The sequence below is a fragment of the Loxodonta africana genome, chromosome 21 (genome assembly GCF_030014295.1).
Source record: "Loxodonta africana isolate mLoxAfr1 chromosome 21, mLoxAfr1.hap2, whole genome shotgun sequence".
NCBI lineage: Eukaryota > Metazoa > Chordata > Mammalia > Proboscidea > Elephantidae > Loxodonta > Loxodonta africana.
This window is the reverse complement of record NC_087362.1, coordinates 61,889,348-61,916,097: the sequence shown is the minus strand read 5'-3', so window position 1 is coordinate 61,916,097 and position 26,750 is coordinate 61,889,348. Positions and strand designations below refer to the sequence as shown.

General features: G+C 49.9%; 1 protein-coding gene across 1 annotated transcript; it reads left to right on the top strand.

The window, feature by feature from the left end:
- MMP2 (matrix metallopeptidase 2) lies at positions 1-26,555 on the top strand. The gene is made up of 13 exons (XM_003416312.4): positions 1-457; positions 3,882-4,108; positions 5,192-5,340; positions 6,420-6,548; positions 6,799-6,972; positions 11,026-11,199; positions 11,989-12,162; positions 13,879-14,034; positions 15,751-15,886; positions 18,739-18,875; positions 19,409-19,568; positions 23,324-23,433; positions 25,645-26,555. The coding sequence occupies exons 1-13, from the start codon at positions 302-304 to the stop codon at positions 25,746-25,748; spliced, it is 1,986 nt and encodes a 661-aa protein (XP_003416360.2). The 5' UTR covers positions 1-301; the 3' UTR covers positions 25,749-26,555.
- The last annotated feature ends 195 nt before the right edge of the window (positions 26,556-26,750 follow it).

Here is a 26,750-nt window from a genome sequence, read left to right as displayed (position 1 = left end):
CTCCCTTGTTTCCGCTGCATCCAGACTTCCTCCGGAGGTGGCTGGAGGCTGCGCATCTGGGGCTTTAAACATATAAAGGGATTGGCAGGACCAGAGAGAGCAGGCGGCTGCAGCGGCTGCGGCTGGGCTGAGGTACGGGGCCGGACCATACGTCTCTGAGCCGGGTCCAGCAAAGCTGACTGAGCGGAGTGCGTCCTTGGAGCGCAGCGCTGCACCGCGGAGCAGGCGCCAGCCAGGCGGCGACGCGGCCACACGCACAGAGCCAGCGACCCCCCGGCGAGGAGTGGGGTCGGGGAGAATAATGATGGAGAACCTAGGGGCCCGAGGCGCGCTTGCCGGTGCCCTGCGGACGCTCTGTGTCCTAGGCTGCCTGTTGGGCCACGCCGCCGCCGCGCCGTCGCCCATCATCAAGTTCCCCGGTGACGTCGCCCCCAAAACGGACAAAGAGTTGGCTGTGGTGAGTTGCAACGCTGACCTCAACAAGCCAAGTTTAGACAGACTTTGGAGAAGGCGAGGGTGGGGGATGGGGCAGAGTGGGCACAGGGTGAGGGGAGGGGCTTCGGAAAACAGCTTGGCGGGGAGGGTCTTTGGCGAACTAACCGAGGAATCTCTATTGCAGCCAGGGGAGGGGGCTTTGGTAAATGGAGGAGGCCTTTGGTAAACAATGGCAATCTTAAAGACACCACCGAGGGTGAGCGCGGAGGCGGGAAACAAACGGGGAGCGGTGCTTTGGCAAACTGCTGGAAGGGGCCACCTTTGCAGATAACGGGGACATTGTCAAGCTTCCCAGGCACTTGGGAAGGGGAGCGGATTTGGTAAACAACATTTGGACACATCTGGGGGTTGGCTAAATATCTTGGTAGGCTTTTGGCAAATAGCTAACGGGGTCTCTTTTACAAACGGGGGAGATTTTTAAACCCCTGCGACACTTTGGGAAGGGGGAACTTTGGCACACAATTGGAGAAAACTCGCAAACCTGAAGATGGGTGCTCGGGGCAAAGCGGGGCTTGGCGGACGTCTGGGAGCCCTTAGTGCACATCTGCAGAGGGGCCTTGAAGAACAGGTCGAGGGGACCGTTAAGCAAATCATTGGAGACTGAGAGAAGCGGGAAGCTCATGTTTTTCGCCTGGCCGGAGGGACAAGTTGGCCAGGAGGGTCAAGGGTTGGGCCTCCGAACCTCGGAAAGTTTCCTCGAACTTGTCTTCGGGAACTTCTCCGAAGGGCCGGAGGACAGAAGGAGAGAACTGGCACAGTGAGGGGAAGGCGCTGGAGGGCCCTGGCGCGTGGGGCGGGGGTGGACTGCGCCCTGTTGGTGTCGGAGAGCCGCCAGCGAGCCCTCCCTCTTGGCGGGCCTCCGAGCTGCGGCTCAGATGTTGTTTTGGGAGAGCGCGCCCCTGGCTAGCCATGAGCCCTGGGCACAGTTGCTAAAGCCTGGCTGGGGGCGGGGGTAATTGAAGGGCATTGCCCCCTCATCCTGTAAACTCCTCCCACTGGAGGGCCCCTCAAGGTGTTTCTTCCAGCCCACAGGGTATCTGCCTCTTACTGCCTCAGCCATCCTAGAAATCCTCTCCCCTCCATCCCCAAACTGCCAAGGACAGAACACCCATGCCCTCTGGTCCACCTGGACACTCCTTTTCAGGATGTGACACCCCTATCCTTTGCCAGCATCAAGCCTCTGCCACCTGTGAATGGATGAGTTGGGAGGCATCCCTACATTCTTCTTCTGCTTTTTAATTTTTTTATTGTGCTTTAGGTGAAAGTTTATGGAACAAATTATTTTCCCTTTCCATAGTTTGTATGTAAAGTGTTCCATGACGTTGGTTGCATTCCCCACAATGTGTTAGAACTCTCTCCATTTCCAACCTGGGTTCCCCGTTTCCTTTTGCGGAATTTTCTGCCCCTTCCTGGCTTCTCATCTTTGCTTTTGGGCAAATGTTGCCCTTTTGATCTCGTATAATTGATTGTTCTAAGGAGCATGTTGCTCTCGGGTGCTATTGTTTATATTATGGACCTGTCTATTGTTTGGCTAAAAGGTGATCTCCAGGAATTGTTTGGCTGAAATGTGGTCTCCGGGAACTGCTTCAGTTCCAGGTCAGAAGCGTGTCTTAGGGTCGTAGTCTCGGGGGTTCCTCCAGTCTCTGTCGAATCAGTAAGTTTGGTCTTTTTTATTAATTTGATTTTTTTGTTCTAAGTTTTTCTTCTGCTCTGTCCGGGACCCTCTGTTGTGATCCCAGTCAGAGCGCTCAGTACTCCCTACATTCTTAAACCAAAAAACCCAAACATACTGCAGTGGAGTCCATTCTGACTTATGGTGACTCCGTGTGTTACAGAACAGAATTGCTCCATCGGGTTTTCTTGGCTGTAATCTTTATGGAAGCTGATCACCAGGCCTTTCTTCCACTGCACTAGTGAGTGGGTCTGAACAGCCAGCCTTTAGGTTAGTAGCCTGGTGCTGCTGGGTAGGTTCAAACAGTCAATCTTTATGTCAGTAGTTGAGCACAAGCCATTTGAGCCTCCAGAGGACCTTTTCAAGGGTCTGGGGATGATGTGCTTGTTGGTTGGGGAGGAGAGCAGAGCTGTGGAGCAATGGCAGACTTCTCTGGGTCCCCGCACCCTCAAGAGTATGTGGGAGTGCCTGTTGCCTAGAGGAGTTGCATAAGAACATGGGCTCTGACTTAAACTGCCTGGCTTTAAATCTAGGTGTGCACCCACCAACCAACTGACCTAGTCATCTTGGGCAAGTGACTTACCTTTTCTGAGTCTTAGTTTCTTCATCTGCAAAATGGGGAGAACAATGGTACCTATGTCAATGTTAAAGGAAAGGTAATATCTGAGGCACTTAGAAGGGCACCTAGGACATGGTAAGCACTCAATAAGCCTTAGCCATTGTTGCTGTTATTATTATCTCCCTCCCCCTCATCTTGTTAGCATAAATGCCATCCTTCAGGTAATTTCCCTTCAAGTCTTCAAGGGAGCCTTCCCTAACCACCCCTTGGAACAAGGATAGTGCCCTGGCCATAAGGTCCTCTGGCCCTTTCCCCATTCCAGTGCAGCAGTTATCACATATTTAATTGTGCATTTATTTGTGATTCACGTCAGCCTTCCTGCATAGAATTTAGACCTGAAAGACCAGAAACGTTGCCTGTCTTGTTCACCAATTTATTCCCACCATTAGCACAGGGCTTGGCACGAGGCACATAGCAAAAAGTATTTATGGAATAAATAAATGAGTTGGTCGGTCTCTGAACCTCTGCCAGAGCTTGTTTGGTTTTGGCCTAAGGTTAGACAGAACAAGCAGCACAGCACAACGGCAGGACCATTTTCTTTTTGGAAATGGCAGATCCAGGATTTGAACCCAAATCTGTCTGCTGCCAGAGCCTATGCACATAGCCTTTGAGTCTCCATGTAAGAAAGGGGAGGAGAATAATCCAGATTAAATGAGATGACGGAGGTAAAATAGGTGGTAGAGAATCACTGCTCTGAGCATGGACTCTGGAAGCACATTGCTTGGACCCAATTCCAGTTCCGCTATTTGTGAGCTTTCTTATCTTAGGCACGTTTCTTAACCTCTCTGTGCTTTAGTATCTTCCTCTGTAAGATGGGATGGTAATAAAAATTATGTTATAGAACGTTGTGAGCATTAAATGAGTTGATACATGCTGATCTCAGTGCCTGGGCATCTATAGTAAGCACCCAACATGGTAGCCATTGGGTCTACAGGTGTTATGTCACTCAGCTAGTGACAGAGCTGGTTTTGGAGCCCAGGCTTTCTGACCCTTAGGCCCCTGACATGCCCTGTCTGGGCTATGGGGTTTGGCTGCGGCCTGTCATGTCGATACTGTGCCATCCTAACGTGCCTTGGGGGTGCTCGTGTTTTCCAGCAATACCTGAACACCTTCTATGGCTGTCCCAAAGAGAGCTGCAACCTGTTTGTGCTGAAGGACACGCTGAAGAAGATGCAGAAGTTCTTTGGACTGCCCCAGACAGGCGAACTTGACCAGAGCACCATTGAGACCATGAGGAAACCACGCTGTGGCAACCCCGATGTAGCCAACTACAACTTCTTCCCCCGCAAGCCCAAGTGGGACAAAAACCAGATCACATACAGGTGCCAAGGCAGGGCCGAGGGAGGCAGGGCCATCATGCCTGGGGTCAGTGGGCTGAGGGCCAAGGAGTATCCATGGGCCTCACCTTCTCTCCACTCTGGGGACCCATAGGTATCTTTTGTGAGAGTTTGACATCTTACCCAGTTTGAGTCCCACACTTACCAGCTGTGGGGTATTGGGTGACTTACTTTTCAATTCTCTGAGCCTTGGCAAAATGGCAACTCAAGCATGGCAGCCCCATGCAGAATGGAATGAAAACGCTGCCCAGTCCTGTCCTGTCCCCATGATTGGTTGCAGATTGGATTGTTGTGATCCATAGGGTTTTCACTGACTGATTTTTGGAAGTAGATTGCCAGAACATTCTTCCTAGTCCATCTTAGTCTGGAAGCTCCAAAGAAACCTGTTCGCCATCATAACAACATACAAGCCTCCACTGGTAGATGGGTGGTAGCTATGTGTGAGGTGCATTGGCCAGGAATTGAACCTGATCCCCCACATGGGAGGCCAGAATTCTACTACTGAAGCTAGGTCACATATACAAGGGGGATTTCAGAGTGTCTGGCATATAGCAAGAGCATAATAAGCGTTAGTTATTATAATTATTAGATGGGGTCACTGTAGGGGAAGCAGAGGAAATGCAATGGTTGGTTGCTTGTTGAGTTGTGGGGACTCTCCCAGCTTGACAGCTCTTCCCTGTATGGCTGGTTCAGGATTCCAAGGATGAGATCTCTGCCCTGGGTCCCATGATGCACTCTGTGTGGCCCTTCGCCCAGGTGAAAGTGAGGGATGGGACTCCTGAGAGAGGACCTGAGAATGCTGGCTGGTTAGGGACTCCATGGTCCCGCAAGGAGGCATTCTGGGAGGGCTGTTCTCCGAGTGAACTCTTCTTGACTTGTACACACCTCTACTTGCGCACATACACACAAATGCTCATGAACACTCACACATACACACTCATGCACGCTCACATGCACACATTTGCACACAAACATACACAGTCACATTCATATGCACCCATACCCATGTGCTTGTGTGCACACTCATACGCACACATGCCTACTCACACACATTTCTGCCACCCCCAGGATCATTGGCTACACACCTGATCTGGACCCTGAGACAGTGGACGATGCCTTCGCCCGAGCCTTCCAAGTCTGGAGTGACGTGACCCCATTGCGGTTTTCTCGCATTCACGATGGAGAGGCTGACATCATGATCAACTTTGGCCGCTGGGGTAGGTGGAAGAGAGGCCAGCAGGGGGGCCGTTGTAGACACGAGAGGGCAACATGGGCATTAGAGAGGTGGTGAGATGCTGAGAAGGGCTTAGATAGGAGAGTAGAAGGTGCAGATGCTGAAGGCAGTAGAGATGGGGTAAGTGTAGGGCCATGCAGTTGTCAGGGCAGATGATGGAGACATGGAGGTATACCCTGGAGAGAGTGCATACCAGAAGTCCAACATGGTAGTCACTCTGCACACAGGGCTAAGTTTAAATTTAAATGAATCAAAATTAAGTAAAATTTAAAATTCAAATCTCTAGTCACATTAGCCACATTTCAAATGTTCAGTAGCCACATGAGGCTAGTAACTATTGAACTGGACAGCATGAAGAGCATTTCTGTCATCCTCGGAAGTGCTATAACACTGGCAGTCACCAAGGACCTGTGCCCGGGAAGGTGGGCAGTATAGTCATGAGAGTGAGTGGCATAGACCCTGGAGTAAAGGCTAACATGTGGGCTGGTGGTAGGAACACTAGTGGTAGTGTAGACATGAAGGTAAGTGGTGTAGACCCTGTGAGGGTGTATGGCACAGGCAGCAGTGTAGACATGTGGGTGTGATATGGACCTTGGTGGCAAAGTGGACATGAGGGTTTTGGTGTTGTGGACATTGGGGTAGTGTGACATGAAGGTAGGCGATATGGCCAAGGGGGCAGTGTAGACATGAAGGTAGATGGTGTAAACACCGGGGACAATGTAGACATGAGGGTGAGTGGTGAGGACACTGGTGTGGCAACGTTGGTGGTATGTGGGTAGGTAAGGTGGGTTGGTGGTAGTGTAGACAATGAAGGTAAGTCATATAGATACTGGGGGCCATGTAAACTTAAAGGATTGCTGTAGACCACAGGATGGTAACAGCCAAGTCATCAAATCTCTACTTACTCCCTTCTTTTCCAGTGCTGGGTAAGCCCAAGAGAGCAAGCGGGTGGGGTGGGACAGATGCTAGGTGGGCTAAAGGGCTCCAACCATGGACGGGGTGTGGATGGGTCTTGAAGCCCAGCTGGGGTATCTAGAAGCCGAGATCCTGTGTGTGTTGCAGAGCATGGCGATGGGTACCCATTTGACGGCAAGGACGGACTCCTGGCACACGCCTTCGCCCCAGGCCCTGGAGTTGGGGGAGATTCCCACTTTGACGACGATGAGCTGTGGACCCTGGGAGAAGGGCAGGGTAAGAAAGTGACTGGCTGCATGCCAAGCCTCCTCTCCAGTCCCCTGCATGCCTCCCTGTCACCTAGCAGCAGGGACTACGGCTTCCCTCGCAACCCTGGGCATCCTCATTTGCTGAGATGGAGCCAGAGAGATGGGAGGGGGTCACACACCTGGAAGAGTCAGAACCCTGGTCTCCAAAGAAAGGCCCAGAGAGGTGCACCCTCCAGCCTCTGGGCCGCTCACCATCTATCCTCTGTGTTGCCCCTCAGTGGTCCGTGTGAAGTACGGGAACGCCGATGGAGAATACTGCAAGTTCCCATTCCTGTTTGGTGGCAAGGAGTACACCAGCTGCACTGACACGGGCCGCAGTGACGGCTTCCTCTGGTGTTCCACCACCTACAACTTCGACAAGGACGGCAAGTACGGCTTCTGTCCCCACGAAGGTAAGTATTCTGGCCTGGCCCTGGGCTTCCCATGTCTTCAGGCTTGGTACTCCTAGTCTCCACAGTGTTCCCCTGTCTTCCTTCATTCAGGTCCCACCCTCCCTGTTTGAGCTGTCTCTGTATTCCTCTCACCTGTGCCATCAGTTACTTCATATCTTTTAGTCAGTCAGTTCACTTTTTCAAGCTTCGCTGTTAGCAATAATATTTCTGCAATCACGGGTTTTATGTGCTGATTATTTTTTTCGTAACGTGCATTAGAATGAACTTAGAACTACATATTTGGCCCTCTCAAGAACCACTCTATCCACACCAGCCAAGATTCGGGGTTCAAGAGCTTGAGGAAAGGCTTGGGGATGGATCAAAAGCCTGGTGGTGGGATTGGGAGTCAGGACTCAGAGACCAAAGCTGGTGCCCAAACTGACTGGGAAACCCTGACCTGGGGAATTTCAGCCATTTCCCTGGTTCTGATGCTGACTCCACTAATGTGTGAGTGTGTGTGTGTGTGTGTGTGTGTGTGAGTGTGTGTGTGTGTGTGTGTCTGGGCATGGGGGCTATTTCATCTGCCTCTCTTGTTCTCTGTCTGTTTTCCTGTCCCTCCAGTCTGTCTAGCATCTCTGTGTCTTGGTAAAGGCAGTAGGCTTGACTCAGTATTTGTGTGTGTGTGTGTGTGTGTGTGTGTGTGTGTGTTTGTCAGTGCTTGAGACAAAGTTTTCAGCTATTTTGAGGCCGTGTGAAAGGAGAGTTTTAAAAAGGGGTGAGGGTGTTGACATACACATTCAATGCTTTTTTAAAATATCCTTGACACACCTCATAATCCTAAATAATAAAAAGGCAGTATATGTAACTGCATAGTGGGAGGGACTTGATGGCAGTGGGTTTGGTTTTGGTGGGTGTGTATAACTTCACACTCATCAAGTCATTATATTTGATGATTCTAGAGATTGAAAGCCCAAAATATCTGGGGAAAATGGGAAAAAATCCAACATTTTTCCTAAGTACTTCTTTCTCCCCTACCCCATAAAGATTCTTTAGCCTATGTATGCTGTATTAGTCACCTAGTGCTGCTGTAACAAAAAATACCACAAGTGGGTAGTTTTAAAGAACAGAAATTTATTTTCTCACACTTGTGGAGGCTAAAACTTCAAATCAGGGTCTCAGCCATGTTGATTCCTCCTGTGGTCCTCTCTCCTGGTTTCTGGTGTCTGTTGGCAATCCTTGCAAGTTGAAGGTAAAGGCTTGTAGAAGGGTCTTCACATAGTGTCTGTCTTCTCCCTGTGTGTGTGCTTATGTCCATTCTGCTCTTTTCATAAGATGCCACACAGAAGGGATTAGGTTTAGGACCTACCCTACTCCTAGTGGGAGCCATGGTGGTGCAGTGTTTAAGCACTCAGCTGCTCACTGAGTGGTCGGCAGTTCAAACCCACCAGTTGCTCTAAAGGAGAAAGGTGGGGCAGCCTGCCTCCATAAAGATTACAGCCTTGAAAACCCTATAACCCTATGGGGCAATTCTATTCTGTTCTGTAGGGTTGCTATGAGTTGGAATTGGCTCAATGGCAAGGGTTTTTTTTTTAATTCAATCCATAACATGTATCTTCTTGTTGGCTATGTTATTTTACATATGTGTGAATCTCTTTGACCCCATCATGACTGAATACTGAGCACCAACCATCATGACACAATTAACAGAAAGCTAGTTAATTGTGTTCCTCTTTACATTTTTATTACCAAAGCTAAGCTTTGTATTATGGAGTCACTGGGTGGTGCAAATGGTTAAGTGTTAGACTACTAACCAAAAGGTTAATGGTTCAAACCCACTCAGAGAAGCCTTGGAAGAAAACCCTGATCATTTGCTTTTGAAAGGTCACAGCCTTGAAAACTCTTTGGAGCAGTTCTACACTGTACACATGGGGTCACCATCATGGCAACTAACAACAATAAGCCTTGTATTAAGTAAGAGCTTCAGTCACTGCGGCCTTTAACAAGTCAGGATTTTTAAAATAAAAATAGTTTCTGTATCTTGTACTTCCCAGCAGGGAATCGGGTAGAGTTAACCCTTCCATGAGTCAGCCCCTCTAGCTGAAATAGACTGCCTTGATAACAGAGTGGAAACAGAGCTGTAGTTGATAAGTTGGGCAGGGTTTGGCCCTGCACTGAACATTAGCCAGCACTTGCCTGGCCTTTAGCCAGAGGCAAGTACGCACAACATGCATGTGTTTGGGGCTTGGGATCGGGGTTCTCATTACTCAGCCCCTCCTGACTGCTGAGTCAGTGTCTGCTTCTCTCCATTCTCTTTGGGGACAGGATCTAAGAGGAGACGGGCTTCCTACCCAGGGTGGTAGAAATGCAGCTGTTGGGAGACTGGAGGCAGGGGCTTGACTTAGTCAACGTTAACACCTTGCCTTCCCCATTCTGAGGCCACTGAGGCATTTGGCCTCAGTTTTGTCTCTTCCCTTAGTGCTATTGTTTCCGGGGTTGCAGGAGAGTGTCTCTTGGTTGGAGGGATGGGAGCAGTGAGGATAGGGACCCTGAATCCTGAGTTGGGGACTAGGGACTGGGCTCCATTCTGGCTGTGGTGGAGTTAATGGCGGCTGGTGAGGTCACCTCTGGCGCTGCTGTGCACAGATGGTCCTTGTTACGCACTTGTGGTTTTGCTCACTGGCAATTCCAGAAACACACCATTTTGTAGGTTTAGGATGAATAACGGGGTGGGAGGGAACCCAAGACGGACAAGCCCAGAGTCTGAATCCGACCCTTGCCCCCTCACTCTTCAATCAGGACTCCTGCCTTCGGGAAGTCAAAGTGGGAGCCTGGAGTGTGTATAAAAGGTTCCCAAAGACACCTCCTCCTCCCCCTCCTCTCCTTCACTCCCTCCTGCAGGGATCAAAAGCAGGGCCACCCAGGAAAGGGCCTAGGGTTGGAAGGAGATGAAGATTTTCCTGTTTGTGTGTGTGTGTTGGAGACAGCATGAGTGAGCGAGAGATTGGAATTAGTGTGTTTTATAGTTTCAGTTAAGGTTTGTGCTCAACTACCAACCGAAAGGGTGGCAGTTCAAACCCACCTGGTGGCAGTACCGAAGAAAGACCTGTAGATCTGCTTCTGTAAAGATTATAGCCAAGAAAACCCTATGGAGCAATTCTCCTCTGTGATAATGGGGTTGCTGTGAGTTGGAATTGACTCACTGGCAACGGGTTTGGTTTCGTTTTTTGTTTTGATAGTTTCAGTTATAAGCCTTATCTAGTTCTTCTGTTTATGTGGCCATGAGCAGTCTCAGGGCCAACTTTTTCAAAGACTTAGTTTCCCTGTCAATGGAAGACTCTTTCAGTCCTGCCAACCATGGATAATGGAGTTAGCAATCCATACAATGTGGGTGGGGACCAGGCAGAGTAGACAGTAACTTTGGGGCTGGGGCAGGGTCCTGGAGGCCCCCTGCTGTGTGCCAGGTGTTAACCATTTCAGTGTTGGAGGTCCAGAAGGTCTTGGGGGAGGGATTGGGTTGGCGCCAGAGATAGTGCTCCTTGGAGCTCAGAGATGCAGCTATTTACCAACCAGTATTTTTTTATAAACATAACCAAACCTATGGTCCTCGAGGAGTTGATTGTGACTCATGGTGACCCCATGTGTTTCAGAGTAGAACTGTGCTCCATAGGGTTTTCGATGACTGTTCTCTGTGGCACTGCTGGGTGTATTCGATCAACCTTATGGTTAGTTATCTGACTCATAGTGACCCTATAGGACACAGTAGAATTGCCCCGTAGGGTTTCCAAGGAGTGGCTGGAAGATTTGAACTGCTAACCTCTTGGTTAGCAGACATAGCTCTTACCCACTGTACCATTAGGGCTCCGTTGTTTGGTTAGTAGTCAAGTGCAAGTCATTTGCACCACCCAGGGACCTACCAATCAGTATAAAGGATTTTTAATATTTTAGCAACACTCCAGTGTCGCTGGTGCAAGTTAGCATGTTGGTGGCCAGCAGCTCTGTGCCTGCGAAGGTGCCCAGATGGCCCCTGGAGGTGGCCTTTCTCTCACACGCATCCTCCCTCTCTCTTCTCCCCAGCCCTGTTCACCATGGGTGGCAATGCTGACGGACAGCCCTGCAAGTTCCCGTTCCGCTTCCAGGGCACGTCCTACAACAGCTGCACCACCGAGGGCCGCACGGATGGCTACCGCTGGTGTGGTACCACCGACGACTACGACCGCGACAAGAAGTATGGCTTCTGCCCAGAGACTGGTGGGTGTGCCCCAGCACTCTGTCTCTGAAAGGAAACCCACAAGAGTCACCATCCTCCTTCCCCAGCACAGGGCGCTAGTCAGAATGCTTAGCAGCTGCTTAGTTGGATCAGCATGGGCACCGGAATCAGGATGTCAGGCATCAGCAGCCAGTGCGGCCGAGTTTGAGGTGCCTGGATGTCGAGTCCCAGGACCCTCCACTGACCATGGCCTTTTTCCCTCAGTCTTCCTGAAGGCCATTTCTCTCTGCCTCTCTTTTCCCTGTCGTACTTTGTCCTAGCCTGTGTCTCTATCTTTCAGCCTGTGTTTCCATAAGGACTGCCACCTCCCCTTGCCCTCCAGCATGTATTTACTGAGTGCCTGCTTTATGCAGGAGATGTGGAGGCAGCATCCCATGGACCCCTGTTGAGGAAGCTTTCAGTGTGGGGGAGCAGGCTGGCACCATCAGCTTTGTACTATCAGCTCCCTTTACCTTAGACCCCTGGCGCCCATCCCTGGGAGGCTAATTATAGCTCTGGAATCTGACTGCCTGGGTTTGAATCCTGGCCCTGACACTGGGCTAGCATCGGTCCCTACACATTGTGTCCCCTGCCCCACAACAATCCAGTGTGTAGGGACCAATGCTAGCCCATTTCACAGATGGGGAAGCCAGAGCTCAGCCAGCCCTGACATTTCCTAGCAGTCCCTGTTCAAGCAAGTTTGGTTTGCTAATGCCAGCGGCATGTCATTGTTCCCTGGTGGTGACCTCAGAGCCTTTGGTGCCTCCTGACCCATGTCCCTAACCCCATAGCCATGTCAACTGTCGGCGGGAACTCAGAAGGTGCCCCATGTGTCTTCCCCTTCACCTTCCTGGGCAACAAGCACGAGAGCTGCACCAGCACCGGACGCAATGACGGGAAGATGTGGTGCGCAACCACGGGCAACTACGATGATGACCGCAAGTGGGGCTTCTGCCCCGACCAAGGTACAAAGACACCCACCCCCACTGCCTCCTGGCCAGAGAACCCTTCCTGACTGAGACCTCAGGCACCTCAAGCACAGACATCACCCCCAGGCCCACCCGCCCTAATGAGATCCCACCTTGGGTGAGGCCCTACACATTCTTGACAGGGACACTGCTCCCCCTGCCACCTGGGCAGAGACCTTGCCCCCAATCTCTCCTGAAGAGATTCTGCTCATTCCTAAGGACATTGCTCCCTTCCTTCTCTATCACCCTTCCAGGCAGTGTGGTTTCTACCCCCAAAATTGTCCCATTTCTGCGCATAGGTTACTCTGCTCCAGAGCAATGATTCTCCCAAGAGACATTCCCACTCCGATGAAGAGACACCTTCCAGGAGCTGGATGGGCAGCCCTCTGGCAGGCCAAGCTAGAGCAACGTCCTTCTCGACCCCACCAGCAAATAGCAGGGGCCTCAGGCAGGAGAGAGGGGAGAAGGATGTTCTCATCCTTGCTCTAAGCCCACGCCGGTGGCAGAGAGGTCCCACTGCAGAGCCCCGAGGCCCTCTCCCAGCCGCAGCAGCACTGTTTTCTGCCAAGTTCTGAGCAGTGGCTCCTTTGTTAGTGCTGGGTGCTGAGGACACAGTGTCTAGGACAGCTCTCTGCCCTCCAGAAGAGAGTGACCAGGAGAGAGCCTGTAACTCCACTGTGTGGCCTGTGCCGTAAGTGGGGAACTTGGGGCACCGTGCCCTGCCCAGTCTGCAGGGCTCAGGGCCATTCACTCAGAGCTCCCTAATGGCTCAGCCTGGCCAGGTGAGAGGGTGGGCCAGGTTCTGCCAGAATTAGATTGGCCGCCCCTCTGTGTTGCTTTTATTTTTTTTCTAGCAGTGAGTTAGAACTTGCAGAATGCCAACCAACAGAGGCTGGCCAGAGAGTTTTTCTTATTCCCGATCGAGTGCCATACTAGGGCACATCTTGACTTTACCTGTGCCGCTCCGGCCTTTGACCTAAGGTGGGAGCCTCCATCTGCCTGGACAGCTTGAGGCTCCAGAGCTGGTGATGGGGTGACATAGGTTTGCCAGCTGCCTGGAGCTGAGCCTAGGCACCCACTCCAAGTGAGAAGGGTTTTTACTGTTTTACCTGGAGCACAAATGGTGGCCCCCAGGGGCCAGCTTATTGCTACTCTCTTACTGCTTTGGGACTCTGAGGAGTTGGTTTTGTCCCTAATCTTGATCGAGAAACACCAGACGCCAGGAAGTTCAATTTTTTTTTTTAAATTGTTGTTGTAAAAATATGTATAACCCAGCATTTGCAGATTCAGCATTTTTCAGGGGTACATCTTAGTGATTTCAGTTACATGAATCATGTTGTGCAACCATTCTGCTTCATTGGTGCCAAATTTCCCATCGCCATAAACAGAAACTCACTGCAAGAAACTCACTTTTTAACAAATGGGACTTTAAGTAGAGGATTGGCAGGAGCTACTTGTCCTCCTCCTTTGTGGCACGTGGGCAGCGTGCCGGAAAGGGCCAAAGGGACTTTGGCTGGCCCTGCTTGAGAGTGATAGTTGGTCATAGTCTATTAACCCCAGAACTCCTGGGACAAGGAAAGTACATAATGGCCACCTCCAGGGCTCTCAGCCCCACCGTAAGAATGCCCCCAAAGGCCTCGAAAACTGGGGCCAGGTCTGGATTCCCCTTTCATCTTTCCCCATCTTTCTCCCCTCCACCCCCGTGACCCTCAGGGTACAGCCTGTTCCTCGTGGCAGCCCACGAGTTTGGCCATGCGATGGGGCTGGAGCACTCGGAGGACCCTGGAGCCCTGATGGCGCCCATTTACACCTACACCAAGAACTTCCGCCTGTCCCAAGATGACATCAAGGGCATTCAAGAGCTCTATGGTAAATGTCAGCCTGGGGGCCTCTGGGTGGGGATCTAGGAGGCTGCCTGGGGTAGAGGCCTAGGGCATGGGAACCAGCCAAGCCCCATCGACCTAGGACTGAAGGAGACCAGGGCAGGAGGCAGGAGTGTTGGCCTGGTTGGGGTGGGGGGAGTTAGGAGACTCAAAGCAACACTCCAAGGGACGTCTTGGGTAGCCTTTCTCCTTTCCAAACACCAATATCCGTGTCCTTCTTGTCTCCTAGAGCCACTCTGCGAGGCAGGCAGAACAGAAACAGGGTCACCATTTTCCAGGGGGGTAAACTGAGGCCTGGAAAGGGGACCTTTCTGACCCCAGGGCACACAGGTTTAAGCGACCAAGTTGGGTTTCAAATCCAGGAGAGTTAGCAAAGTACAGGGCAGAATTTCCCCCCATGTAGAAGGACCACCCTGGGTTAGACAGATGACTAATACGTGGTGAAAGCTTGTAGTTTTCACAATTGCGCTTTTATTGTAACAAATGATAGAAATAATACTAGTTCCTTGAACCCTTGATTTATAGATTATTGGTGCTTATAATGAGGCTAGAGTTTAAAAAGTAAGTTCATGTGTATACATGCAGTGATACCTGGGAGAGCTGGAACTTAATAGGACTTCCTTATTTTTCTGGATCTTCCAAGTTTTCGGCCTATGACAGGGTGCAGTCTTAACACTTTTCTATCACTATATGAGTGGAAAATGTTTGCGTTTTCCTTCTCTGATGGGTTTCTGCCTTACACAGTTTCCCGCTTTTGCAGCTGTGTATATATATATTCATATACGTACACACACATATATATATATACATACACATATACATAAGGAGCTCTGGTAGTGCAGTGGTTAAGCTCTCGGCTGTTAACCAAAAGGTGGACGGTTCAAACCCACCAGCCGCTCCACAGGAGAAAGATGTAGTCTGCTTCCGTAAAGATTACAACCTTGGAAACCTTATGGGGCAGTTCTGCTCTGTCCTGTAGAGTCACTATGAGTCGGAATCAACAGCAATGGGTTTAACAGGTTTATATACATATATATATATTGTTATTGACAGTACCTAGATCAGTTCAAAATAGTGAAAGTGGTGTTTGAATGATGACATTTGGGGAACATGGGACTTAGGAAGGAACCTGCGATCTGGAGCAAGAAGCTCTGAAAGGCTTCGGGTTCAAGTGCTTCTACCACCACTCACCAGCTGCAAGAACTTGAGCAAGTCTTGACCCCTCTGGACTCAGTTTCCCCACTTCCAGAATGTGCCTGGTTATCATGAGGAGTAAAGGCTCATCCTCAAGAAATTGTCACACTTCTGGCACCAGATGCATGAATGGCTCCCCAGTTGCCCTGCCACTCTTGTGGGCTCAAGAGCCTGAATTTTGGATTCAAATTCTTGGGCAAGTCATTCAACCTTTCTGGACCTCAGTTTCCTCGTGTGTGTAAGGGAAGTAATGATGTTACTTCTGAGTGATGCAGAGAGGACTGATTCGGGAGAGGCCTGTGAAGAGTGTCTGTGAAGGGCTCAGGGCCATGGGATTCTGGTTTCTGGTCCAAGCCCAGGCTTCTTCTCCCTGTCTTACCTGTGCATGCCTTAGGCCAGAATGTGGTTTCTTCTGACCCTCGGCAGGTTGGGTGGGCAGCCTTGGGGCTCAGCCTGGTGGGCAGGTCCCTGGAGCTGGGGAGAGTCTGAGATCAGGTGTCCTTTCCAGGGGGCTCCCCTGACGCTGGCACTGGCACCGGCCCCACCCCCACGCTGGGACCCGTCACTCCCGAGATCTGCAAACAGGACATTACCTTTGATGGCGTCGCTCAGATCCGTGGGGAAATCTTCTTCTTCAAGGACCGGTGAGTGTCTTCCCTGCCCTCTGTCCTCTGTCCCTCATCCATTATTTGTGTTCCCTCACATCTTGCAGAGGACCCCACGGGAGCATCTCGGAATGGCCTTGTATTAGAGTTTTTGCTGCATATCAAATAACCTCCAAATCTCAGTGGCTTAAAACAGCAGCATTTCTTTTGCTCCCTCCTAGTCTGTGGGTCCACTGGGGTGCCAGCTTTGGGCTGCAGTTTGGGTTCAGGTCTGCTCTGCATGTCACTCATTCTTCTGGCATTAGCGGCTACTCCTGGCAGATGGCAGAAAAGTTAAACCACACAAGCACATTGAGAACCTCCACTCACATGTTTGAGAATATTCCACTGGCAGATCCAAATCACGTGGCCAACTCTAACACCTCTGCTAGGAGTGGTACTGCACAATCATGTGGATATATAATTCTAAAATAGGGATAGACTTGGGAACAGTAATTCAGTTTATCACAGGCCTCTGAAATAGCCTCAACCTCAAATGACCAAATTGCTCCAGGTGTGGAATGATAACAGGGTATAGAGAGTCAGTGATATTCATGCTATAGACACAGCCCCCACTCAGTCAACCAAGGGCTGAGGCTCACCCTACTGCCCCATTCCTCTTGGAGAATGGCATGTAGTATCTAGGACTACACGTAGTATCTAGGTCTGTCCACCATTTATCTGTCTTCCATCCATTTATCCTTCATCCATCCATCAATTCATCCATCCATCTATCCATCTGTTGAGTATACTGCATTTTTACAAATAACACTCCCACGTAGATAACGTACCCACACATATAAAGCTAGTAGGGCATTTAGGAAAACAAAGCACAAGGGGGTCATGCAGTTGGCTAAACATCCAACATACACATTATTTGAGTAAAAATGCCGTGGTAGTTAAGGGCATGGGCTCTAGAGTCAGATTATCTGGGTTAAAATCTCGGACCTGCTACTTCCTAGCTGAGCCATCATGTTGTTGTTGTTGTTGTTGTTGTTAGGTGCCATCGACTCAATTTTCGACTCATCGTGACCCCATGTGCCAGACTAGAACTACCCCATAGTATTTCCTAGGCTGTAATCTTTATGGGAGCTGGTTGCCAGGTTTTTCTCTCATGGAGCCACTGGATGGATTTGAACTGCCAACCTTTCATTTAGCAGCTGAGCGCTTAACCATTGCACAACCAGGGCTCCTTGATCTTTGTTCCTCAATTTCCTGGTATATAAAAAAAATGTGGCTAATATTTGATCCTGTATTATGGTGGCTGTTGTGAGGATTAGATGAGTTTAGTGCTTAGAACAATACCTGAAATAGGGTAAGTGTTCACTCATATTCGCTGTTATCATCGACGGATAATTATTTGGCATCCAGTGTGCCAAAACCGCTATGCTCTAGGAGCTTGAGGTGGGATGGTGACAGGGCTGTGCTTCATGTTTAGATCAGTGTTTCTCAAAGAGAGGTCCATGGGTCAGCTATTCCAGAACCACCTGGAGCATAAATTAAAAGTGTGGGTTTCTGTCCCCCAGGTCCTCTGGGAGTGGGCCCCGGGAATCTGCATTTTAGCAAATTACTCAAATGAGTCTGATGCACATTAAAATTTGAGCATCTCCAGTCTGGTTTGGGAAACAGAGACCTAGAGAACTGAGAGTAACACAGGGCGGGATGAAAGGAACGTGGTTGCAGAGGCGTTAGCAAAATGCTTTTGTGGGCATATGGCAAAGAGGTACTCGTTCTCTACTCGTGAATCAAGGAAGGCTTCACAGATGAAGCAGCACTTAGCAAGACTTTGATAGATGTGATGGCAGCAGCAGGTTGGGAGGGTGATGGAAACAGAGGGAAATGCGAGACACCTGCAAAGGCACGGAGATGTGAAAAGTTCGTGGTGTTTAAAGGGAGGAACAGAGAAGCTAGAAGGTGTTCCACAAATGTCTGTGTGGGGCCTCTCCTGCCCCAGGCACTGGCTAGGGGCTGGGGTGCAATTGCCGCGCTCTTTACAGGGTTTGTAGACTTGAAGGGAAGACAAGAATACACAGAGAGATGAAACTGAAAACATAATGAGAAGGCAGGTACCATCTGACTTTGAATATCCAAACCCGCACTGAATAGATGTCAATGCTGCCCAGAAGCCCCCCAGTTCAGGGATTCCCAGGATGCTGATGCTGCTGGTCTGGGGACCCCAATTTGAGAACCGGTGGCTGAGATTAATTAGTATCTACTCCTTGAATGGGGACTAGGGTCACCAGGGGGAAGGATGGATCATAATTCTGGGGGTTCTGTGGGAAAAGGCAGTGGGGGAAAAGGAGGCTGAATAGGCCATCAAGAGTGGATATTCTCTTGTAATGTGAGACTTGAATGACACAAGATACATGAAGTGCTTCCCAGTCATGGGCCCTCAGTACGTGATGGCTCTTACTCTTGCCAAATGGCATGAATCCATTTCATTTCAACTCAGGAAATGCTCTTTTGAGCACCATTATTCCCTGCCTCAAGTGGTTTCTTGTCTAGGAGAAGAGATAAGACATTTATTTTTTTTAAAGAACAAACTATTGTTCCAGTCACTCGTTGGTGATTTCGAGAGGCTCAGGGGTGGGAGAGCACAGTACGGAGAGAGGTAGGCAGGGAAGGCTTCCTGGAGGAGGTGGGGAGGGGATGGGGGTTGTTTCTCAGCCCTGGCATCTTGCAGAGGAGGACTTTGCCCTTTCTCTGGTCTTTCTCTGACCTTCTTTTGGCCTTGCCTTCCCTCCCAGGGAATCGTCGCTGGAACGTGCCTGAGTGGGCTTGGGAGGTGTTTGTGGTCAGAGCTGCCGAGTAACTGAAAGCGTGATTTCCTGTGTCCCCTTCCCCACCCCCAGGTTCATGTGGCGGACAGTGACACGGCGTGACAAACCCATGGGACCCCTGTTGGTGGCTACGTTCTGGCCTGAGCTCCCGGAGAAGATTGACGCTGTGTACGAGGCCCCGCAAGAGGAGAAGACTGTGTTTTTTGCAGGTGTTTGGAAGGGTCCTGCTGTGGCCCTCAGCCCCACAGGCTCTGCACCTTCCCAGGCCCACTCCCCCTCCCAGACCACATTTTCTCGGCACCTGTGGTTAATCCAACTCCTTGTGGATCCACTCAGTCAACCATCCTTTGCAAAGCATGGGATTCATCTGGGAGATTGGTTCAGAGACCCAGCATTGAATAGCATTGACCCACGTAGCAAACATCTCATTTCCTTTTCAATTCTTTTTCAAGCCTTCTGATTCCTGGCAAACCCAGAACGCATGGCTTGGTGAGCGGAGCGTGGGCAGGGTCTGCTCCCCTCGGCCAGCCCCTTCCGTAACCTATGTGTAGAATCACATATGAGCCCTGGTCCTGGGCACTACACCCAGCCCCCTAACATGTGCAGAGTGAGCACGAACCGGTGGCCACAAACCAGTGGCCTCGGGGGGCTCCCCTGGGAGACAGATGACGGGAGGAACAGGCTGGCTTGGGGGACTTCGTATATACCACCAACACAGTGTGTCACTTTGCTTCCACCTCAGGGAATGAGTACTGGGTCTATTCAGCCAGCACCCTGGAGCGCGGGTACCCCAAGCCTCTGACCAGCCTGGGGCTGCCCCCTGACGTCCAACAAGTAGATGCTGCCTTTAACTGGAGCAAGAATAAGAAGACATACATCTTTGCTGGGGACAAGTTCTGGAGGTAAGCCATGGGGTGGCTGTGCAGAGATAGGCGAGGAAGACACGTGGCTCCATGCCTCTGGGGTTGAGTTTGGAGGCTGGTGGACCACGGATGCCCCTCCTCTGGCCTCTAACCTGTAGGGCCACAGCCCCTCTGAGGAGCCACCAAAGGATGACTTATTCTTGTGCACATTGCTGGTACGGTTCAGGTCAGAATCCCTTCTCCTTTCTCAGAAGTCTTTTGATTGTACCCATGCCTGTCTGGGCTGGAGCCTCACATTTCAGGTGATTCACTAAAGGAAAAAAAAAAACAAAAAAACCGTTGCCATTGAGTTGACTCTGATTCATGGCATCCCCATGTGTGTCAGAGTAGAACTGTGCTCCACAGGGTTTTCAATGATTTTGTTGGAAGTGGATCACCAAGTCTTTTTTCTGAAGCACCTCTGGGTGGACTCAAACCTCTAACTTTTTGGTTAGCAGCCAAGTGTGTTCACCACTTGTACCTCCCAGGGACACCCTCACTGAAGAAAAGGGTAATAAAAAATAGAGTTATTTGTTGCCACGGATATTATGTGCCAGCTACTATTCCAAAAGCTCTGTGAGGTGGATATTATTATTACCCTTATTCCCATTTTACAGATGAAGAAACTTGGGTTCTGAAAGGTTAAGTAACTAGGTTTAAGTCTCATAGCCAGGTAATGGCAGGTTTCATTCTAGCTCCCAGAGAACATGTTAATCCTCACTATACTGAGATAATGGGGTCCCAAGAGATAGTGGCGGAGGCAGGGATGAGAGAGAGCAAAATAAGATGAAGACTGAGAGACGGGTATACCAGCAGACCACAGGCCCAAGTGAGTGCTAGAGCACTGAGCCTCTAGCACCTGCAACGGGCCCCATGGCTGTGGGCAAAAACTGGTTGGCGGGGGGGCAGTTTGGAAGCAGGCAGCTCTCTGCTCCAGGTCATCTAAAAGGGAAGGGTCTAGCTCTGAGAGGCTATGGTCAGGGTTAAGAGCTCAGAGAGCCCAGTGTCCAGGAGTGAGCAGTAGGAGGAGGCCCAAACCTTGAGAGTTTGATGGTAATTTTCCCCATTTTCCAGATGGGGAGACTGAGGTACAAAGACATTAAATAACTTTCTTAAGATGATGCAGTGTGTTGGTCACAAAGTCAGGATTATAACTGCTTCCCCTGTCTTCCAACCCAGTGTCCCTTCCTCTATACTCTCAGGGTCATTGGTCCCTGGGAAAGGGATAGAAACTTTTAGGGTATCTTTTACCTCCCACCTTCCTTCTGGGGCTGCCACTGCATCTAGGCCCTTGTGGGCCTTTGTCTGCCACCCCTGAAATAATTCCGCTTCTTTGTCTGCCACTCTGAAATAATTCCGCTTCTTTCCCAAGGCCTTTCTCTCCCCCGCGTACCCTCCCCTGCTACACCTCCCCCCCCCCAGCTGCTCTGTTTTCAGAAGCTGTTTATGTCCCAGGCCTGTCTATGTCAGGATGGAATTCCAGACATATAGCTAAGACACTTAACAACTTAAGCTGATTGATATCTCCAGAAAGGAAACAGCCAACCAGGAAACCAGGGAGTGGGCTTTCTGCCCACAGGCTCCAGAGCCCTGGAAGGCATGCAACGTACTGCAAATGGCATCCCAGCATTGTAAGCACTTGAGTCTCTGAATCTTAAACCATTGACTGAGAGCCACAGAATCAACAGAAGCTTGAATCTGAGACTCATTAATGCCGTAGTGCGTAGTGCTTTGAGTTATGAATGCATCATGGAATTGCCCACCATTGCACCCAAAGATGGCCACATACACACCCGTGTGTGGATGTGAGCATGCGCACACACGCTGACACACGCTTGGACATTGAGGCAGTGCCTTGCTGCATTTCTGGGCAGGTTGTTTGTCTTCCTGTCTTTTCTGCAGCAAGCCCACCTCCAAAAGCCGGGGCCCAGGACTGCCTGCTCTACAGAGGAATCTCAGTGAGCCTTCCCTAAAAGGAGCAGACCTGCAGGGCCCATGGGAACCTCTGGGCTGAATTCCCAAAGGAGAAAGATCTCTCTCCCAGGGGAAGTGGTTAATGAACTTGAGGAAATTGGCCCTGTGTGGTATCTGCAGGAGTCCCTGGGTGGTGCCAACAGTTATAACTTGCTAGGCTGCTAACTGAAAGGTTGGAGGTTTGAGTCCATTCAGAAGCACCTCAGAAGAAAGGCCTGGTGTTCTACTGCCAAAATATCAGCCATGGAAAACTCCAGAAGAAGAGAGGCAGCTATGAGACACTAGAGGACAGCTTGGCTGTCACTGGAATGGGATCAAACCCAGAGTTATCTAGAGAATTAACCCCATGAGGGCAAGACTTTTTTTTGCTTCCCCTGATATCCACAGGCACATACTGGGAGTACATTAAATATCTGTAGAATAATAGGTTGAGTGTCAGTGGAGAAGCAAAGGTATAAAAGTGACAGCAGCATTTAAAAAAACTCTCCAAGATGTAAAAAAGACAGAGGTATTGCTAGCCAGGGAGAAGAACACGCTAACTCATGCCCAAAGTATTAACCGGAAGTAAAGGAGGGGCACAGGATAACTATACACCCGGAGAGTTGTGGCTGGGACCGAGGTGGCAGCAGGTCCACCCCATGACTAACAGGCCTGTTAAACTCACACACCACCCGGCATCGTAACCTCACTGTCCCAGCCGTGATCATCTCCCAGTAGGTCAGCAAAGCCAGGATTGTCATCTCCACTCAACAGATGAAGAAACAGCAATCAAAGAATGATGCGACAGGACCCAATCCCTAAGCTACTAGCCAGGTGTTCCCCGCAATACATTAGGGATCAGAGTTTGGAATCAACATTTCTCAAGTATCTATTAAGGGCCAGACATGGGACAGGCACTTTGCACGTGCCATTTCATTTAATTAGGAAGAAAAGTCCTGGTGGTCTACTTCTGAAGGTTAGCCAATGAAAACCTTACAGGCCACAACAGAATATGGTTCAACTCACTTACTTTGGACCCATCATCAGGAGGGATCAATCTCTAGGGAGGACATCATGTTTGGTGAAGTAGAGGGCCAACTAGGGTGAGGGAGATCCTTGGATTGGTACAATAGCCACAACAATGGACTGGAACAAGCTGACAATTGTGAGGACGATGCAGGACCAGGCAGTGTTTCATTCTGTGGTGCACAAGATTGCCATGAGTCGAAGTCAACTCAATAGCAGCCATCTATCTATCTATCTGTCTGTCTGTCTGTCTATCGATCAATCTATCTATCTCATTTAATGCATGCAACAACCCTATTTTACAGCTGGAAAAACTGAGGCTTAAGTAGTATGGTTGCCCTAGAACTAGACTGGCCTGAGTTGTACTGTCATTTGGAAGCTGGATGCCTTTTCTAAGACTCGGTCTGTAAAATGGGATTATGGTTATAACTGGGTCAGAGGATTGTCATAAGGATTGAATGATAAAGTGTATGGAAAGTGCTTAACACATTGCCTGGCATGTAGAAAGTGCTCCATAAGTTAGCTGTTATTACAAGTTTATTTTTATGTGACTGTCCAAAGTCACATGGACAATTGAAATTAATAAGTGGTCAAGTTGGGACTCAGATCCAGGTCTGACCTCATGGCCTTTCCATGACAGCTGGCCACTACACTGAGGAGCCACTCTGGCTTCCTGGGTCTACCCAGGAGCCATCTGCTGGGCCCTCCCGTGCCAGGATTGGAGAGGGGTGGCCTTTAGAGAGGCTAGCTGGCTCACCATGTCCATTTCCTTGCAGGTACAATGAAGTGAAGAAGAAAATGGATCCTGGCTTCCCCAAGCTCATCGCAGATGCCTGGAACGCTGTCCCTGATAATCTGGACGCCGTTGTGGACCTGCAGGGTGGTGGTGAGCTGCCTAAGTCCTTTTCCGCTTTCTAGGACTCCCCTCCCCCTCCAAGGCCTGGCTGCTTGCAAGCACACACTCCCTCATTGTGTAGGGCAGGCCTGTGGCAGTCCCAGAAAAACAAGCTAGCCCCTTCAGCCTGGTGCTGGGCAGGCGTCCAGCCCCCTGACCTCTGCTCCTTGGCCCAGATCCAGGCAGTAAGACCCAGAGAGGGGCCCCTCACAGCTGCCAGGACTGGAGCCAAAAAGAGGGAGGGCAGGAGGAGGCATGCATGGGGCCAGGAGCTTGGGCCCTGTGCCCTGGATTCATTCGGGTGTCGAACCCAGGCCCTTTTGGATTCCACAGGAGGCCTTGTGACTGCCTCCCATTAGCAAAGGTTGTCTCCATTTGAGAAAGGACAAACTTCCTCATGCTCTCTTGCTGATGTGGCAAAGATCTCCCACTTAACTCAATTTGCATCTGGTCCCTTGCTGAATAAAACACAGCCAGTGTCAGTGAGGGATAGAATTTGGAATCTGAGGACCATATGCCCTAGGAGGCTTCTGTGAGTTCTTGAGGGTCTAGAAGTGAGTCTGGTTTGGCTTTTTAGAAGAGAATTAAATTAAATTAATTCTATAAAGATTTTTTGAATCCCTACCATGTGCTAAGGACATAGCCTTGACCTCCAGTAGCTAAAGGTCTTACAGAACTCAAAAAAACAAAACAAAACAAAACAAAACAAAACTCAGTATACAATCTGGTGCAAGGTTAAGGACTATCTTCAACCTCTGTTGAGCACCTACTATGTGCCCATGTTCTAAAAGAAGTAAATAAGATTATGCCAGGAGTTATAAATTCCAAAGCCTATAGAGGCCAGACAGGTATCACAAAAGAGTGAAGCAGGCAGGGGCAGACAATAGGGAACGGTGGGGTCTGTGATGAACCAGAAAGCACATCTACAGGGGACAATTGCTTCGCAACTTCTGCTGATTGCTGCCCTGCAAGGATGTGGGCCCAGTGTTGTTAGATATTCTAGTCATTTTAATGAGAAGCCAGAATTCTGTATTTTCATTTGAAATTTCTAGATGTTTACATGTTAGCAACATAACAACAACAAAACGACAATAATACCAAAAAATGTGTAAGCCAAATAAAGGAGCCCTGGTGGTGAAGTGGTTAAGTGCTCGGCTGCTAACCGCAGGTTAGTGGTTCAAACCCACCAGCCGCTCCATGGAAGAAAGATGTGACAATCTACTTCCATAAAGATTGCAGCCTTGGAAACCCTATGGGGCAGTTCTAGCCCTAAAGGGTCACTATGAGTTGGAATCAACTCGATGGCAACAGATGACCCAAATAAAACTCATCTATGGGCCTGATAGGGCTGGAAGCCTCCTGGTTTGCTACCTCTGATATGTGTGAAGTGCTTGTGTTGCCCGGGCGCTGTTACTATTATTAACAACAGCATGTATTATCTACTTTAATCTCGACAACAAGCCCTAAGCGGTTAATATCTTCATCCCCTCCTGTCTTAGTTATCTAGTGCTATTATAACAGAAATACCACAAGTGGATGGCTTTAACGAAGAGAAGTTTATTTTCTCACAGTAAAGTAGGCTACAAGTCTGAATTCAGGGAATCAGCTCCAGGGGAAAGCTTTCTCTCTCTGTCAGCTCTGGTGGAAGGTCTTTCTCGTCAATCTTCCCCTGGACTAGGAGCTTCTCTGTGCAGGAACCCTGGGTCTAAAGGATGCTCTCTGCTCCCAAGGCTTCTTTCTTGGTGGTATGAGGTCCCCAGCTCTCTGCTTGCTTCCCTTTCCTTTTATCTCTTGAGAGATAAAAGGTGGTTCAGGGCATACCCCAGGGAAACTCCCTTTACCTTGAATCAGGGAGGTGACCTGAGTAAGGGCAGTATAAGAATCCCACCCTAATCCTGCTAACATAAAACTACAATCACAAAATGGAGGACAACCACACACTCCTGGGAATCATGGCCTAACCAAGTTGATACACACATTTTTGGGGGGGACATAATTCAATCCATGATACCATCTTATAGAAAACAGGAACTCAAAGAGCTTCCTTTGCTGCCATTGCCCCTCCTTCAGCCCAGGGTGTCTTCTCTGGTTTAAAAGCTTCCTCCCTATGCCAGGCGGACATTCAAAGCTCCCAGGAGCCTTATGTGCACCAGGATGCCTGAGGATGGGGTGGTCACACCCTCTCTCCTTTCTTTGTCTCAGGTCACAGCTACTTCTTCAAGGAAGCATATTACCTGAAGCTGGAAAACCAAAGTTTGAAGGTTGTCAAGTTTGGAAGCATCAAATCGGACTGGCTGGGCTGCTGAGCTGACGCCTCCGGCTCCTGCAGGCCCTCCATCTCCATCACCTTCCACACACTGGGCCCTGAGCACCAGGGAAGGACGCAGATGGGCCTGGCAGCCCCACCTCCAGCTCTGTCCTTAATCAGCATTCTCACTTCCACCTGGTAATTTACGATTCTGGAGAGCGGCCCCACCCTGGGCCTAAAGAAAGGTGCTGATTATACCCATTCCATCTGCCCCTTCTCCCTCCAATCCCACTAGCCCTCAAGAGCCACCCCCAAAAGATGCTTTGATATCCTCAAGGCAGCCTTGCCTTGGGCTGCCCTGGTGCTGCCCCATCTTCAGGGTCTTCTCTTTCCACAACCTTCTGTGGCTCTCAGCACCCTCGGAGCCAACTGAGACTGTCTCAAGAGGCCACTGGTGGCCCAACAGCCTGGCCAGGCGTGGGGCAGTGGGATAGCGGCATGGCCAGGTGGCCACCCCAGACACCTGGATTCTTACTGCTGGCTGCCTTAGAATCTTCCAGACATTAGCCATTTGCTTTTTATGCACTTTGTTTGTTTATTTTGACCGTTTTGTTTTTCCACTTCGAACTTGTATTTCTGGACAGAAGGGCTCAGGTTGTCTGAAGTTACTGCACGATGCATCTCAGCCCCCATAGCGATGGTTCCCTTGTTCACCGTATTTAGTTTGTGCCTCGCCCATCACTTCCTCCACTGGATGGAGGAAAACCAAGCCGTGGCGCCCTGCTCAGCCTTCCTCTCCTCTCCCTTCAACAATTCCCCATGGGAAATGTCCACAAGTATGAATAAAGACACCATTTGAGTGGCAGTGTTTGCCTGCTGTTTTAGCAGAGTTGACAGAGGTGCCACGCCTTAGCCACAAAAGGAAACTTAAGAAATCCACATCTCTGCTTCTCTGCAGAGCACAGATGACCTCTGTTGAAAAGATCAGAGCTTCCAAAAGAGAAACCCTCAGGGTGGGTGAGTGGGTGAGCTGGAGCCCCTCTGTTCTGGGGAAAGAGCC